At 29.5% G+C, this 18,862-nt stretch overlaps 1 protein-coding gene across 4 annotated transcripts in view; it reads right to left on the bottom strand.

Moving 5' to 3' along the window:
- Positions 1 to 9,714, bottom strand: part of LOC106677576 (stimulator of interferon genes protein) — a 37,999-nt gene extending 28,285 nt beyond the window's left edge. Inside the window, exons 1-4 of one of the 4 annotated variants that reach the window (XM_067045957.1) lie at positions 9,355 to 9,684; positions 5,018 to 5,110; positions 3,392 to 3,492; positions 1,467 to 2,696 (exon numbers count right to left, since the gene is read on the bottom strand). In XM_067045957.1, coding sequence (XP_066902058.1) covers positions 1,925 to 2,696; positions 3,392 to 3,492; positions 5,018 to 5,110; positions 9,355 to 9,393 — 1,005 coding nt within the window. In that variant the 5' untranslated portion in view covers positions 9,394 to 9,684 and the 3' untranslated portion in view covers positions 1,467 to 1,924. Of the gene's footprint in view, positions 1 to 1,466; positions 2,697 to 3,391; positions 3,493 to 5,017; positions 5,111 to 9,354 lie in introns of those variants that run through there. The other 3 variants (XM_014415599.3, XM_014415600.3, XM_014415595.2) reach the window with 3 other exon arrangements.
- Positions 9,715 to 18,862: the final 9,148 nt, after the last annotated feature.

Here is an 18,862-nt window from a genome sequence, read left to right as displayed (position 1 = left end):
ATCGTAATTATACCATTATAATATGATTAACTATAATAGATTTAAAAAAAAAAGTGGAAGTTTTCATTCTTTCATTTGACAGGTTTTGTGACCAAATGCCTCAAATATTTTTGGTTATTTGCTTTCACTGCTATTTTGTTTTGTGAGAGTGATGTGATGGCATTATTTTGATTAAGATGTGCTTATTTATTGTTTTATTTTGTATTCATTATTTTATTTCCTGTTCTTGAAAAATTCTTAATTTAATAAACAAATTAATAAAATGTACTATAGCATTTTAATTTTTGTTTAAAGACCAGGTTAAAAAAAAAAAAAAGGCTATTATTTGAAACGATGAAGCTCAGACTTAATTAAGACTCAGGCTATAAGAGTTAATTGGTAATAATTGATAGCTCTCCCAATGATCTATTTGTAGCAATTTGAAAATTGTATTATTCAAATTTCACAATTACACATAAAATTTAGTTTTAAAGAATTAAAGTAAACTGATTGGATATGAAATATATTGATCGATTTGAAAAAGATGGTCCATGTCACGATCAAGAAGGATCTTAAAGTTATAAAAACCATTTAACACACTCATTGATAGGCAAAATTAGTAATTACTACTTTTTAATTTTTTTTTTCAATTTGTAATGTTTTTAAATTTTCAGTTACTGTTGCAATTTTATCCTATTAAATTCAGTTAATAGGAATTCTTTCTTAATAACAAAGAAGTGAAAATAAAATTCAATGTGATTTATTAATACAAATAAATTATATACGAGTTATTAACTATATCAATAAAAATATGGGTAAATTTTCTTCATATTTAGTAATTGGCATGTAACATATTGGATTTTGAGGAAAAAAGTTTTTTTTTACATAGAATAGAAAATAGAAGTGGGAGTTTTCTATTTGTATCTTCTTCTATTCTTTCTCAACAAAGTTTAAGGTTTTATTGTGAGACTCATTTCAAAATGTTTACTTTGTTTCTAGAAAACTACTATATTAAATGGATGGAATCATTATTAATAGAACATGAATATCATTGTCATACGAATTTAATGTTAGTTGAAAAAATATGTATGAGAAAAGATCTTAAAATTAAAAATTTTAAAATATTTCCAAATGACTTCGGAATGATTGAAAGAGATTGAATTCTTTCAGCATCATCCAAAGGTGTTTTTGAAAATCTTAATAAATAGTTTTAAAACAAAGTAGTTGAAAGGCAAGGGTCAATTTAAATTAATGAGAAGTAGACATGCAATGCTTATGATACATAGCTAACTGGTAGTTCTGCCCCAGAAAGGAAGAAATAATAAAGTGTTTGATTTTTTGATAGGCAGTTTGGGTTTTGATTGATGCTAAAAATTGTAATTTTTTACTTCAACAGAGGACTAGAAGTTTACTTTATATAAGAATACTCCAAAATATTCATTAATTTTTCATACCATGCTTAATATATCGGGAACTACATACTGTATGAAGAACATCATGCATACTTTTTTTAAAGTAGAGTAGATTTGCTAAAATTTGAGTTCTGATAGAGCTGTAAGTTATGTATTACTTGAGACACAGTTTATCAAAAGAACATAATTTAGATATCACAATTTTGTGTCTTTATTTTCCGATAACATAGAAACTCCTATTCCTAAAATGATTATCATTGATCTACTGCACGAGACATTTCGTACGAGAGCCAAACTAGTAAAAATGTCACCGAATTACTCCTGGATAGTGATATGGAATAATTCTAAATATCTTTCCGGTCTCCTGCTGAGGATGAGAAATATAGATGTTTAATGTTATTCTTGAAGAAAAATTATGAACTATTTTTAGTAACACCAAAATAATAGATGTGTGATGAAGTTAATAAGAAACTGTGAGAAAATCTCCAGTTTCCAACAAGGAAACCATAGGTGTAATAGTGGGAAACAATATTTTAAAAATGCTGTGTCATATTTAGATGACTGCAGTAAATGATAAATTCTAAAAATAAAAAAGAAACATACAGTTTACAGTTTACTATGTAATTTATACATGAATTCATCTTTTTGCTGTCAACATTACCTCTGTTATCATAAATGGGCAAGTATTTTAAATTCAACTGATTTATTATAGGATTTGGATACTTTTGTTGTAAATGATGGTGAGTTGATTGTGATGGGTTCATGGTATTTTTTTCATCAGAAGTAGCATTTTTCTTTTTTTCACTGGATTTCGCTCGGATTTCAGTAATTTTTTCAGAAGAAGTATTTGGCATCCAAATTGTAAAAACCATATTCTTCTTTATATGAGCTACTTCGGAAACCAACCTGGAAGTGGCTCTGATTATTGTACATTCTTCAGTCCTCAATTTATTTCTGTCATGGAAAAGCCCAGAAAATCGTAGCATTCTAATGTAACTTTTATAATGGTCAGTTTTTAATAATTTGTTGATAAAACACAGGCTATGGCTCATTGAAACAAGTTTTTTAAGAAGGTTATTATCTAGTGTAGTGAGAACTTTTAGAACAGATGCTATAACATTGACAATAGAAACATTAACAGCCAAATGCGTAGTATACGATCGTAATTTACCAGTTTTCAAACTGTTCTCTTCCTCCCAGCATGAGCAGTATAATTGGCCATGATTTGATTTATGTAAATAGTAGTTAGGAAGGAAAAACGTGTAGTTTGTAAATTCATAAATTTTCATGAGTGTTTGATCTCCTCTGTAAATATATTTCTGCATTAAGTTATAAAATATAAACATAATATAAGACTAATCAATATAAGCTAAACTTTCAGATAATATACTAATAAAAGCTAGTTTGAAATGATAATCAAAACAGTGTAATTTTTTACTTGATAAAACACTATTGAAATGTATATAAATAGACTATAAATTACAAAAATAACATTCTCTGTTATTCTTCTTCATTTCTCATTGAGATATATTGCGAAGTTAAACATAGCCACTTACATTAAGCAAATAACAATATTTTTGAAAATCCAATATTTGGCCCAAAGAAAGACGAAACCACTGCAGAATTTAGGTAGCTACAAATAGTGTAACCTACACAATTTAGTTCTTAGGCTGTAGGAAGAACAAACCACTAAAAATGTATTCACCTTGAACCAATAAGTAAATGCTCAAGGAGTAGGCTGAGACATAGATGGAAGGATGATCTTGCACAAGATCATCAAAACTTTATAATTTGTCTCATATTTCTCCTCTTTAATCTTGTCTTTTTTAGGTTCTAAAATAAGAAAACATTTGATATAAAACACCCAATGATTACGCCATACATATCTGGTCTTCTTTCATCAAATTAGAATTGAATCTGTAGCTTAATATCATAATGAAAGATTATATGTATATGTATATATATATCACTGCATATATTAAAATTCAGATAATACTGACCTCTTGCATGCTTTGGGGGGAACAGTGATGGCAAAAAGATGAAGGCAGAGTACTTTTTTTAGGTCAATTTCATTGCCTGTCAACAGTAGGTACTTCAGAAACTAAAAAAAAAAAAGAAAAGATGAAAAATATTTGATTCCTTTCAAAATTACTTTGTGAACTCCCAGTGATCAAGAATAATTTTTAAAATAAATTTCTTTTTTAAAATTCATAGGATATTAATAAAAATTTAAAATAAAATGTTCTCAGAAATTTGTAGAAGTGGCACAAAGACTCAGCGATATCTTGTGCTTTATAAATTTTCTTTAGTTATTTTAGTTCATTTATTTTCTACTACCTCATTCTTTTACTTTCTCTTTTTATTATAATGTTATGATGATTATAATTTAAATCCTCTATTCGTTCCCGCTCTTTTCAGATCAGATTTATACACAAGGGCCCACCAAACCACTGCTTTTGATAGATCGTTCATTATCCGAGCCTCATCCTTATGGAACTGCATCCCTTCCAACATCTGTCGCTCCAATACCATCCCTACCTTGAAATCATTTCTTATCCATTCAGACCCCATAAAATTGTAAATTAATATAATTGTAAATATGTATGTTAACTATTATATCATTCTTAATCTTAATCATTTTTACATCGCTTTCTTTTCTCTTTTTATTTTATTGTTCAACAGATAAAAGTGAGAAAGTAACCTATAATTATTTTTTATAATGACATATAATGAATGATATTATTGTTTATATTTCTTTGTATTTTTTGTTTAAGTATCTCTGAGGCTCCTCAGCCCTCATCTATTGATTTCTCTGTATTACTCTAAAGGGACTTGTCCCAGAATAAATAAAGTATTATTATTATTTCAATTGTATTATTAGCTTTTATTGAATCCACTGTGTCGATACAATTTACATGAAAACTATCTAACTTTAATATGTAATGTAAAAATTTAACCTGTAGTACATTTTACATGACCTATATTAATAGGCATGCATACAATAACTATTAGTCAATAAACACTGAAATAAAATGTTTAGTGGATGAAAAACATGGTGACAGTGAGTGATAGTTTGAAGCTCGATGTCAGCAGCAGGGTGTTGTAACTTCTATTTTATTGAAGGTACTATTTAAAGTAGAAATATTTATGAACTAATATTCTTAGGGAAAATATCAAGGTAAGTGCTGAAAAATTAAATTTCAAAAAGACAATTTTAATTTTAATCAGGATAATGATATTATTTATCATATAGCCTAATGTTATTTAGCATATAATCATACAGCCTACTTAGTTGAAGTGTGGTTGCTGTATGATTTTAAGTTAATTTAAAAATTAACAAAACTAATAAAAGAAAGATTAAATAATTATGACATACCATTGCCGAAACAACTACTTAAGATAACAAAATTCAATTATTTGTTTTGGAATGTTTGATATAAATTTGTTAAATACCAACAAAAATTACGAGGAACATTAAATTGAATGTTACAGGGACATTATCGTGTATAGCAATGATAAAATGTTGCAAAGATGAGGTGAGCTGATTATATTATGAAATATTTTTAGAGCAATCTAAAATAAAAATCATTCAAAGATACTATATCCCATTGTTTTTAAAAACTTACATCGGTTTGCTTCCATTGTGGCAAATTGACAGACTTTTCCCTGGATTGTCTTTCAATTAAAACGTTATCTTCTTTTTTAACTAGACTTTTTAACTGAAAATAAGGTCTTAAATTATTTCTTGACAATATGGAATATATTTTTTGATAGGTAAAATAAGCCCTGTACTAAGATTAACTTTAAATGAAAGAAGCTAGATAACCAATAATTTGTAATCTAGCCAGTTTTAATTACAATAAGACGTATGAATAAAGCAAATTAACTGTAATCTGTTACATAAGATGAGAGATATTGGTTAAACAAAATGCCTTCCAGCCAAAGTCAACAGTTCTTTGTTTACTCGAATTCTATAGTCTTCTAGAACAGATTATGAAATGTTTGAATATACCAGTAATGAATAAACTATTAAAATTAAAATCTGTACCAATATAACTCATGAAGGTTCAGGGGTTCAGTACTTTGTAAGGAAGTACTGCAACTAGACCAACGGTTGTGCAAGGAGGTGATTTGGTCAGATCATGCTCGACTGCCAGATTGTTGCCCAATTAAGGATACCCAATTTATGAGGCTAAGTGGACCCCAGGAGGGCTCCAGAACCCACAGGGTTGACTCCCGGCTACAGTGTAACAGAAAACAATTTTCTGCCCAGCCAGATTCGAACCCGGGTCCTAGAAGTTAGTAGCATTGTCTTACCACGGAGCCGCCACGCTCCCAATGAATTTAACTATAAGGTTGTTAAAACAAATAAAAACAATGTTCCAGCCAAAAGACAACAAAAAACAACTATCACTAGTAAACATGAGTTATTAACTTTTCATTGATGACAACAAGAAAATGGCAGATCATTTCTTTCTTCATCATAGAAAGAGTCTGAGGATGGTGTAAACCTTTATAAACTAGAATTTACACAAACAAATTTTAATTTGTGTGGAATGTCAAATCAGAATAAATGTGCTTTATATTCTAGCAAAAGTGCTTGCTAACCAAAAAGTAATTGTAAACTAATTTCTTTCAATGGATTTTATTGTAAAAATTTTAAAAAGACTTATTGTGATTGCATAGGCCTAATATGGCGAATTATTCAAAATTGTCGCTTTATATTTTTAGGTTTATCCTCAATAACTCCTTAGTAGCTTCAATGTATAAATTAGTAATACTTAAGGGATTAAATTGTACAAAATTTTGGTATATATCAAGTACGGAGTTGTATATCACCTTAGATTTCAAAGGAAACCAATCTTCACCTGTCTATGGTGTTGATTTTCAGTATATTTAGGTTTATTTCTAGAAACCCATATAGAGTGGATGAAGTTGTCTATTAATTATCACATTATTCAGTGATATGTGATTAATCTTAGGTTTTTTATCCTTTAAGCGTAGCTTATATTTTTACAAAATTTTGAAACTATGAAACATACACTGAAAACGAATTATATATCTCGAACTTTTCGATGTATAGATGTCTATTAAGGCTTAATTTGAAGCACATTAAATACACCATAAACCTTTATAAGATGATCATCTCTATCATCATTATGAACTAAGGGTTGCAGTTTTCACGATATTTCCAAAAATAAATTCAAAAAATGTTTTCTTATCGTATGGATACCAATATTGGTTTTTGAAAAACTGTATCTTAGAAAATATTGAATGTAGAGTTCTGTAAGGACTAAATTTGAGGCTTCTTAAATGCAATATAATGTAGTTTATAATGATTATTTTCCTAAGAATAGAGTAGTTTTCATGATATTTACCAAAATAAACTTACAAAATAATGATTTCTCATTATTTGGATAAAAATACTGATGGTGGAATTTGGAATTATTAAAGCTTAAATTGAAACTCATTAAATGCATTTTTTTTATTTATATTTACAACTGTATAAAAAATACAACAAGTAAATTTGATCATAATGACATAATGATATGATACAGGATGTAGAGAAACTACCCAGTAGTAGAACTCTAAAAACAGTTTACAATATAAGGTCACGAGGCCATTTTCTTTTCAGGATTGCCAGGAAGGGAAGAGGAAGCAAGGTTAGGAACTAGTGGGTTTGGGTCGTTAGGGAGTTTATTATGGAAGGAATAATATCGGGTTCGGCCTAGATCGGTTACATAAGGAACATTTAGGTCTTTATGGATGGTTTTATTAGTAACAAAATAAGGAGCATTTTGGTATTTACGAGATTTTACGAAGGATTTTAGATTGTAAAGATTGGATACGAGAGGAATTCGAAGGTTTAGTGGAGCCCCAAAGCTCAACTCCGTATGTCCAGATGGGCCTTATTATTGTCATATAGATCAGACTTTTGTAATGAGTAGGAAGTTTAGACTGTTTGTCTAGTAAGCGCTGTCGGAAGCTGCATGTAGTTTTCTGTCTTTTCAGTCTTGTGTGAGGATTCCAGGTTAGTCGTTTGTCAAGATGTAGTCCAAGATAACGAATCTGTTCTACAGGGGTAAGAGCCACATTATTAAAGTATACTGTAGGGCAGTCGGCAGGTTTACGACAAAGAGTAAATGTGATTTGATAGGATTTATTTTTATCCTCCAATTTCGACACCATTCTTCGAGGATTGTGATATGGGACTGGAGTGTTTGGGATGCAATCAAAGGATTATTACTAACTGTGAGCATACATATGTCAGCATACGTGGTAAGGATAGTGTTAGGAGTTGTTGGAATGTCAGCTGTATAAAAGGTGTAGAGGATGGGACCGAGAATACTACCTTGAGGAACTTCAGCGGATTGAAAATGGAGGGATGAATAGGAGCCATTGTGGTTTACTTGGAATAATCTATTAGTAAGAAAGGAACGGATGATGAGAAAATATGTAGGAGGTAAGAATTTACAGAGTTTGTAAAGGAGTCCCGGGTGCCAGACTCAATCAAAAGCCTGCTCTATATCAAAAAAGGACTCCTGGGCAGTACATTCTGTGCTCCAAAGAAGACGAGACAACGTCCACCACACGATGCCATTGCTGGATAGTGGAGTGGGATGTTCGAAATCTAAACTGGTGATATTAAATGCATTATAAAGATGTTTCAGCTACTTTACTATACTAAGACAGTTATTGGAAACAAATCTAAAAAACGTATGGCAGACATTTACAAGAATTAGCCATATTAGGCCCTTAGAACCCAGAGGACATAGTAAAAGTTTTACCATCACACTTTGCAAATATTTTTACATAAGAATCCATTGACAAAAATTAATTTACACTTACTTTTAGGTCAAAGTTTAATTTATTTTGACTAGACTATTATAGTGAACCATATAAGCATCTCAAATTCAAAAAAATTGTGGATTCTGATAAGATAAAAGACAGAATCATGATAAAAGTTTTTAAAGAATATTGTAAAATTTGAATGAATGAATTGATGACCAGTTGAAATGGCAAATGAGTAAATAATTTGATTAATTAACATAGTTCCAATAGTTACATAATGTTCACATTTTTTAGAAATAAAAAAGTGTAATGGTTTATTTTCATATAAAATAATAATATACTTCATATACTAGGGAGAAGCAAGTTTTTTAACGAGAGGATTTCAGATTTTGTTATAACAAATGCATTTGGTCCAATAAACTGACATTTAATCAGAAAAAAAATATGAACTCTGGTTTTTACCATCATTAAATTATCAAAATACAACTACTATGTAAGGTAGTATTTTGTTCAATAGAGGACCAAGAGTTATGGAGGAACATTAGATGACATTGTTTCCTTAATTAATTGCTTATACCATAAACATTAAGAACAAACGTTAACTAGAAAGCTTATGAATATAAAGTGTTCTAAATGTTAGTTAAATAAAGTGTGTTTATGACTGTTTCTAACAAGATAACTTCCTAATAGTAGATACAACTGGGTTTCACTTAGTTTTGTTTTTAATAGTACTATGTTATTTTTGAAATTACCCATCTCTTCACCTCTACCTCCAATGTTTCAGAAATGAAAAGGCAAGGGGTAAAGAATTAAAAAAAATAATAATACTAACATATATAATATTACATTTATAAAGATTTAATACTTTTTTTTTAACTTATGTTTATTATATGAATATTCAGTTATACAGGGTTATTATAATAAACATTTAATATTTTTTATCTATCATGAGCCTTATGCTGTGACAGCTTTCCTGAGATATCCCAGTATTATTTTTCCTTTTCTATTATTCATATTGATAATCATACAGAAAATAGAAAAGAAAACTACATTTACTGTTTATTGAAAACAAAGACATTAATTTTTCAGCAATAATCCATAAAACCTTCCATGAAAAATATTATGGTATAAGCATTGCTTTTTTCGACATATACCAGAGTTAAGAGCTTACCAGCCATTCTTCTGATACAGAGTGAAAAGTTGTTTCCATATTATTCCATGTTCAACCCTAATTTTAAGTGTATTTAACCTCAGTATTCAGTTTGTAAAATGATCTAATAAATAAATAAAGGACAGGTGTTTTAACACCAACAGGTGAAACTGTTGATAGGAATTTAGTGAGTAGAAACAAGTATGAAGAAATCTGTGATTAACTGAGTATAAATCTGTTTGGGAGGAATCACAATTTAAATATTTTTTCTTAAATACACTTTCTACGCATAGGAATGATATATAATTCATTTATATCCAGGACTAGCCCCAAAACAAGAGCTAGCCTATACACATACTGTAAAACTATAATAACCATAAGTTAAGTTGTATAATTATTTGAATAAATAAACACGTATTTTATTTATAATCAAGAAGGTGTAAAATATCAACAAATATAAATTTAAATTCAATCAACAGGAATGTAAAAATATCCAGATTTCTATACTGACAGCCATACTTTTTCATTACACGACATTAAACATAGCGCCATGAGATAGGTAACGTAAATTTACCACTTAGGTATAATTATCAAGTATAGTTAATTATATAATTTATTTAATTTTCAATGTTGATAATTATAAATGGAAAAATAAAGCTTTTCAAAATGTTTTGATTTATCGATCTAATGACGTTCAATAAATATATAAACTTAATCGTGCATATATTTATTTATCGTGTATATACTTCAAAATATTCTCTAATCTGAATGTCGTCAATATGAAATGTTTTTTCCATAGTAATAATGAAATTATCGATAAATTGATATTGATTTATTTAATAAAAAATTATTTGAAATTTAACAATTTTTTAGAGTTTTGCTATTTTTTGTCGCGGTATTGGCACAAACGCTATACTTCCCGCTAGATGGATTAGTCTAGACCTAGTTGTGGATTATCTCTTTGTGTTTAATTCATTTAAGTTGTAATTCGGTTAATTTTTAGTGTTTCGATCGTGTGTGTGAGTAAATAGTTATTATACTGTTTCCGCCATGAGTGCCGATCCTATATTTTTAATTTTAACGTTTCATTTTCGTTAATTAGCCCAAGATATCATCTATACTAAAAAACGTTTTATCCACCCTCTCAAATCCTCGATCATAACTATACATGATTGACGTTAGTAACCATTTTGGATTTTATTCATGAATTATTCAGTCTTAATTATAGATATGGCACTTTTTTTACTTAAGAATTGTTAATGTCTTTTATTTTTTGTAGAATCATACTCTTACAATCATGATGACCTCATGTTTGCACTATTTTCTTCGAAATGTGCATCGGTTTCACTTATATTTAGCTAGACATTTTTCCTATATTTTATCATCTATTTTCACCTTATTTCATCATTTGGTATTATTTCTAGATAGTTCAGTGAAATGATTTTCGACCTATAGATCGATTTTTCTGTGCGTATTTCTTAGATTATTAAAATTATTGTTTAAAATAAGTTCTTAAGTCCTTATTTCAGCTTCTTTTATTATTTCTAGATTCCAGTTTTTCACAAATAATACCTTACATTTATATCAATATTTGCTTTATATATGTAATTATTTTTATTGATTTACTATGAATATTTTTTTTTTTTGAAGTTACGAAGTGCTACTCCATAATGGCGAAGGGCCACAAGATCATGGAGCTGTACTATGGATGAAATCGGGGGTAGCCGACTTTTTCCGATTGTAGGGGGTCCCGTAGAAATTTATCCATTTCCATGATTTTTCATGTTACTTTATTAACTTGTTATTTGATTTTTAATAAAGCAATAAAAATTAAATATTAATAATTTTTCTAATTAAATATAACTATTTTTTTAATTTTAATTTTCATGTATGATATGAATTCCATGTAGCTTTTCAGTTTTCTTAGGTTGGTACTTGCTCGTAATTGTTTTTTCTTAAAGTCTTGAGTTTCAAGAAAGTCTACTTTCTTGTTATCGAAATAATCTAAAACATAACCTATTCTCAATGAATGATACTGTTATAATAATTGAGTTCCGATAATAAATTAAATAAAGATTACTGAATTGTGACTTCAGTATTTTTAAGGGTCTGAGCCAATTCAGTTTACAAGCCATCATATTTTCTTGTATATTTAAATAGTAAAAATAAAATCATAGTTCTAAAAATAGTAGAGGTTAGTGGAGGTGAATCTATACTGGGCAACCCTTTATACAATTACATAATTTAATCATTTTTCTTCTCCAGTGGAAAAAAAAATTCTATAAAATAACAATTTCTTACCTAAGATTGTAATTTTGTGTATATTTAGTTGAATTAACAATTAATATCATTAGCTTTCAACCTAACACTGTAAAAAAAGTACCCAATGACTTGGAAATTCTAGATAAAATTGTGCTTAAAGAGAATTTGAGAAGGTTAGAAAATGGACAATATTATCAAAAGATTGACCAAATATAGCTAGTCTGTAAGAATGGTAACTGAAATGTTTTATAAATTCGAGTTTTTATCATCACAGGTTTTTTAAAGGCTGATTTTATAAATTTAAAAATAAAATAAAACCATTTAATAAATTCGGTTTCTTCAGAGAATAATTGTGATATTAAGTTACGGTAAGTGACTGCAAGTTGAAGGTAAAAAATTGTAATTAATAAACTCTTTATATAATATATATTTGTGTGTGTGTGTGTGTGTGTATGTATGTATGTATGTATGTATGTATGTATGTATGTATGTATGTATGTATGTATGTATGTGTAGAAGTGTTCTTGTAAATAAAAATAACAAACTTGATTTTTGGGTGATTTACTTATGAGTTACTAGATTTCAGGATTTATAATTCTGACCCTTCCTTACCAAATAAATTAATATAAATAAAAAAATAGAGCCACTGGTTTGATTCTCAACATTTTTAAACCATATTTTAGTTTTCTTGATTGAACTTCTGCTGTAATTGATTTTTGTCTTTTCTTTGTAAATACAGTTTATTAAAATCTCATAAAAAATCTCAAGACATAACTTTATACATTTAAAAAAAAAACTTTTAGATTGTGATAAAAAAAAAAAAAAAAAATTTAGTTCCAGTAAAATACTACTCTGTAATTTGACATCTAACTCATAATTGAATAAAAACAAAATAGATTCTTTAATTAAGGTATGGGAAACTTAGAGCAGGATTGTTAGTGTTTAACCAAAATATTTATTCATATAAACTTAATGCCATTAAAATCCATAGTGATTACAATTATTAACTTTGTTCAATAAGAAATCGGTAAATTTCTTTTATAAAAAAAAATTAATTTTCTGTAGGAAAAAATTAAGACTTAGTTGTCTTTTTGTTTGTTTATACTTTTTTAGGTTATTTGATTTGGTATTGACATAAGAAATAGGTGACCCCATTTCTCAACTCTTGTGCTACAATCAACCTCTGGTCTTCTAGTTTGAGGAACACTTTCACCAATCTTCATATGGTACTCAAAATTCAGCACGTTGCTTGTACTGGGGTGATCAACTCCAGCTCAAGAAATACTACTGCCTTCATCATTTATTCAATTGTGTATGTAGAACAGGTAGCAGAAACTGTTGTGCCTTGATCATAGTGTTTCTCAGATCTTAAGTTTATTGGTACTATTTAGACGACTGAACTATACCAAGACTAAGTTTACTCTTTCAAGTGCAAGAACCCTGCAGAGAGGTGACCTCTTGGATGATGCAATTGTTTTCAAGTTTAATATAAATGAAATATTTTCAATCAAGACTTTAAAATTTTAGCTTTGCTATTTGTTGTTTTACTGGTTGATGATTGTGTTTTTTTTTCTTGATTTAATGGGGTGAAAAATTTATTGTTATCATTTCCCAGTTGCTATTTATTTCAATGTTGGAAGAAAAATATTATAGTCATTTGTAAAACTTTATAATTTTGGAGAAGTTGTTTTGATTGTTACTTAGTCCTGGTGCAAGCAACCATGTATGTAACCTTGGAATTGGCCATTTTTCACATGTACTTGAGATACTCTTCAATAATATGTCTTACAGTTAAAACTATTTGGCAACTCTGGCACTTTGGTACGGATTTCTTTGACAACAGATAGCTGTAGGTAAGGAACCAATGTTTGGAGTCTAGTTATCACTACTTCTCTTCTTAATATGAAGCAATGTACGCATTGGAGTCTAGTTATTACTACTTCTCTTCTTAATATTGTGAAATATTAAGAATATTTTTTGATTTTCAGTTTCACTATTCTTCGCTTGTTTGTGTCTTGTTCCTCTCATTAATTTTGCATATCCTCCAGGTAGTGAACCTGAGTTACTGCTTTATCTCAGAATGTAGGAGTGGTAATGTATTTCTTGGGCAAGGTGATTTTCTGAAAAATGGTTTTTGAGGCATTGAAAGGCACTTAAGAAATCAAGTGCAACTTTTTTTAGCCCACAAAACTTTTATTTAAAGACAATAAAAATAAGCGACAAACATTTTTCTTAGTTTATAAATTCAGTAATAGTTAAATAATCTAAACTCGCTGAGTACATTTAATTAAATTCAGAATCTATGATAATTCTTATTATTTTTTTTTTAAATAAATAATATATTACAGTTACTATACAAAATAATAATGTACTATTATTACTATTTCTACTGCGGTTCGGGTGTGTCGCTCAGTGTATTAATTTAAAACTGTCGTTTCTATCCTTAGTCAAGTGAATTTTCTTAGTTTTCGCCATGGACATCTGGTCTCTTTTGTTTCGAAATCTATGGACTTAAAGACCTTAGCGGATAGTGAACTTCAAGAAAGAAGCAACCAAAGCCAAGGAGGATTCAAGGGTAAGTTACATATCACATAATTTATTTTCTTTTACTCTTTTCAGAGAAGCTCATAATTTATCACTTTTATATCAAGTAAAATATAATCTGTATCAAATTTTGATTTATACTTATTATTTTTAGATAGAGCTTGAAATGTAAATTCATCAGTTTAAACCATTTACATCTATACATCTATTTTCAATTTATGTGAATTCATTTTGTTCTACACATATGCTCTAGAATGAAGTGACTAAAATGTGTATATTATTGTATTAAAGATTGAGATATTAAATTTTCTAATAAAAAATAGAAAGATGATCGGTATGGAAGAATAGATTGGAAAAGGTTTTTGGGTAACAAGTTATTTATTTTTTTGCAGATGGCTAGCTGTAGATCATGGACACACACGTGGAGAATCAGAGGTAAGGTTGAGCTATTTATTAATAGTTTTTCATTTGAAGACCACAACAGAAAATAGGCATCTTTTTTTTTTTTTTTTTAACTTATGCTATTAGAGTATAAAAATAGATGAAGGAAAACCTATATTTTTAGGTGGCCAAACAGTAAAAAAAAAAGATTCGATGCCTGTTAAAAATGTTTCTGAAAAGTATTTTCAAGGTGAAGTAAAAGGTTATATCTATAAGTGGGGGAAAACAGGCAATATCCAAAAACTTTTGACAATTAAGACTTAAAAATTTTCAAACATTAAAATAAATACCATCTTACTTTTGACCAAATTAATATATTTTAATTCTTGGCATATTAGATCATTTGTTGGGGATTAATGACTGATTCATTGCTATCTTTATTTAGTCTAAGAGCCCAAGAGGAGAAAAAAAAAAAGTTATTTTACATAAATTTTTGATTATTTTAATACAAACTATATACAGTTAAGAGTCAAAATTGATGAATCTGCCAACCATGGTAATGCGGAATAAAATATAGTGGCTGTTCCAGAAGTTACAAAAGATATGTTTTTGAGTTTTTCAATTAAAAAAAAGCTTGTGCGTTATTTTCTGTTAGAAAATGGTTCAATTTTGACCTGCACTATACCAGGGATACAGTAAATGTCGTTAAAAATAAATATTGAAGTATTTAAGGTACATGCCCTCTAACGTTTATTTTATTCAACAAAAACCTAAACTTATAACTCTTTTCAATTGGAATTCCATATCCTTAAAACTACTTGCAACCCTGAAAAATTTCAGAGCACATTATTTAAAGTTTTTTTTTTTTTAAATATGAGCTCTAATTGATCTCTTTATATTCAATAGCCCTCGATGAATTTTTTCCAAACAACCAAAAATTAATATTTTGTGAGTTTATTTTGGTGAATATAATGGAAACTGCTAGATAGATAAATATTATCAACAATTATACAATATTTTAGTACTTTTAATTAGCTTTAATTTGAGTAATAATAGACATTTATACATATAATAATTAATAATTCCTGAGTTATAGTTTTCATAAATGAAAAGTTTCCTCTGAACAAGAAGAAATCAACATTTTTGCAAATTGATTTTATTACGATTATAACCATTTTTTTCCCAACTATATTAAAATATTTTAATTTTACCTCCTCTTTTGGACTTAAAATTTCACTTAACTACCTTTGTTATAAATCTGTTGTGGGAAGAAAAGCTTAAAGGTTAGGTAGTGAAATAAGGGAAAGAATCATGAGACAAAATTGTCTGTCTTTTTTTTTTTTTAATTAGCGAATTATGAGCGTTGAAACTTTACAAGATAGCCAAAGTTGAAAGAATCAATCTCGTGGCACATTTTGTTAGTATTAATTTTGTATAGGATGCTCTTAACGCTAGGAAGCATAGCTTCCGCGAAAAACGTAAGTAGGGAAGTTCTAGGGCCCTCCGCCTTTCTCGGCGACTCCAAGAAGTCAAGACTAGTACACAGTCCTAAAGTAAAAAATTGTGTTCCTTCCATTTCCCTCTACAGCGTTTCGTTGAATGGACTGCTAACGTATTGTTTCTATCTGTTCGTTCTCCTGTGTATTAGGTATCTGATATTTTAACAGAACGGCCTATCATTCATTTCTTTTTATGTTTCCCACTCTTTTTAAACTTAATTGCTTTGTCATTACACTTAAAGAAGTTTGTCGGTTGTTATTATTCAGCATTCTAAATAACATATTTACAAACCTGTGCTGTTTTTAGACAAAATCTTTTGAACTATGTTTCGCCATAAATCACCTTGTTCAAATATTATAAGGCCTAATACGATTTATAGTTGTTGCCGTCGAGGAACGGTAAGCAAATAGAGCTTCAAGAGGACTTTAAAAGCCACTAAATCTTTTCGAGTGGTGGTATATATCATTGGAGTGGATCGTTTGGCTATTGTTGCCAAGGGGCGGGATTGTGTATGTGCATACACCGGTATGTGTATGTAAAGGTATCTTTTATTTGAGCAACCCCTCCAACACCCTTTGTGGAAGATGGAGGGAGGGGTTATGACGATTGAGCAACCGGTTCAGGGTGTGGGGTATTAGAGGATTCCCTGGTGCACCTGGTTACCTGGAACCATTAAATGGTAATTAACTGCTCATCGCGACGCTAGGGGTGATCTCGACTGGTCTATCGGTATCAAGACCGTAACTCTTTTGAGATCTAAAGTTGAGAAAAGGACGCAGATTTACTTTGACAATGTCGCTTCCAAAAGAAAAGAAAAGAATCTTCACCTAATCTTAAAAGAACAACTCTTGCATCTCTTCGGTTAGGTCCTAGAACTGTCAGGTTTGGGTTTGTTTAATGGAAAAGGTGGTTAATAGTTAAGGTTTGGTAATAAGGTTAGTAGCTTTTATTTTTATTTTTATAGACTTGGGCACAAATATGTTAAAAACAATATCCAAAGAGTCGATAATAAGAAATACTATTGCATTTTCAACCATTTGTCAACGAATTCGAAGATGAACAAGTTTGTAAGGACGGATTATAAAAAACATGTTTGGATGTCCACTTTTTTTTTTTGTATCTTATTTTATTTTTACAATTTTTTAGCTATTAAATTCCATTTCTAATTAGTTTGAGAAAATTGTGTGACGATACCCTGACTTTTCCCGTTTGTGGACACGCTCGATAATTTTTTTAAAATGTAGAAATAGTTAATGCCAAGAGTAGGTAAGGATAAGTTAAATGCAAGTGGCGTACATTGACTGAATAGACGAATCAGATTAGGGCCGAATCAAGGCCCAATGTTGCAAAAGTAGTAATAGTACTAGTAGACACGAATATGTAAAAAGAAAACTGCTAACTATTCCATCTTCAGTAGAACTTTAGCCTAAAAATGTCGGTACCTCATGGCGAAACATTTATGATATAATAAATTAAAAACACTTAATCCTGCCACGAATGAGTACGACAATTTAACAGTTTAGGGAAGTGAGCTAAAATATGTTTTACAGCCTGTTCTTAAGGTAATAGCAGGCTGTAATACAAATGTAATCTGGTAAACGCATGATATAGTCTTAGTCTCTACAACTTTACTTATGATAAAACTCCCAACGCTTCTCCAACCTACTCACCAACCTTGATGAGATCGCTTTTTAGGTATGACGTGCCGTTTAGGCGTTAGAGGCGAAAAAAAAAATTACCAAATGTAGGAATTATTTGTCTACTTACAGTTCTCTCGAGGTCGGATTTGTTAGAGTTTTTGTTTTTCATATATTCTGACTGATATATCTAGGGTTAATGTATCCTAAAATTTAACTTAATTTGACGATTTCTAGGCTTTGAAAAAATCTGACTTGATATTTTAGAAGATTTTTTTTTTTTAGCCAATGTCTAGTATTCACGTAAAAATGTGTAACTGCTTAGAATTTTATTTAGATTATATTTTTATTCGTTTACGATGGTCTGCTTTGTGTCATTTAGTGTAGTTTTGTAGTCAGTCGTATGTTTCGTGTAGACTGATAAAGTTGTGTTGATGTTACTGCAATTTTTGGTGATTATCGAAGGGGTCTTCTATTCAAAATTAACTAAAGATTATTGTAGAGTTTTTACTCAGTTGTTAAAAAAAAAATCTCTGATTTGAGTTTATTTATATGAACATATCATCACTAATTTCGAGAACCTTATGTTCTAACCAAAACCGAGAACAGTTCGCAAGTACCAAAATTAGTTTGTATGGACTCAACACCTTAGTATGACACCCCCCGCTGCAGCTCAGCTGGGACGCTCCATTGTGTTCTGGTGTTGCTAAGGTGACATCTGCTCCTCATCTGCATATCTCTTCTAGCCATTGTGGTTGTCTGCTCCAGGGTGTCGTGACTAATGGTGACACTGATCTGAATTCGCGTTGGAGTCAGGATTCGATATTAATGATGTAGGTCGTTCAGGACATTGTAGATCTGGAAGCCGCAACATCATAGCTTTCATTATAATCGCTTGTCATTTGAACTTCTGTACAAATCAGGGGTAACCGTATATATCCATCAATTTTCTTCAGAGCGCTAACAAAGCAAAATTTTTATAAGGCTATATTTAACTTAACTTTCTGATGTTTCGCAACTAATGTAAATTAAAACAGTAATGGTACTGTTACATCAAAACAATGGTCAACGGTGTCTCTCTAGAAAAAATGTTAACAACTTTGTTCGAGATCATGTGGAATGTGAACTCAGTTTTAAGATTTTAGTTTTCCAAAAGAGAGAGGAAAAATTAGTATGTATTATATAATTCAAACTATGTTTTATAT

The sequence above is a fragment of the Halyomorpha halys genome, unplaced genomic scaffold, assembly GCF_000696795.3.
Source record: "Halyomorpha halys isolate HHAL.00 unplaced genomic scaffold, Hhal_1.1 Scaffold104.1, whole genome shotgun sequence".
NCBI lineage: Eukaryota > Metazoa > Arthropoda > Insecta > Hemiptera > Pentatomidae > Halyomorpha > Halyomorpha halys.
Note: the sequence above shows the minus strand (reverse complement) of the source record. Positions and strands in the feature narration are given on the sequence as shown.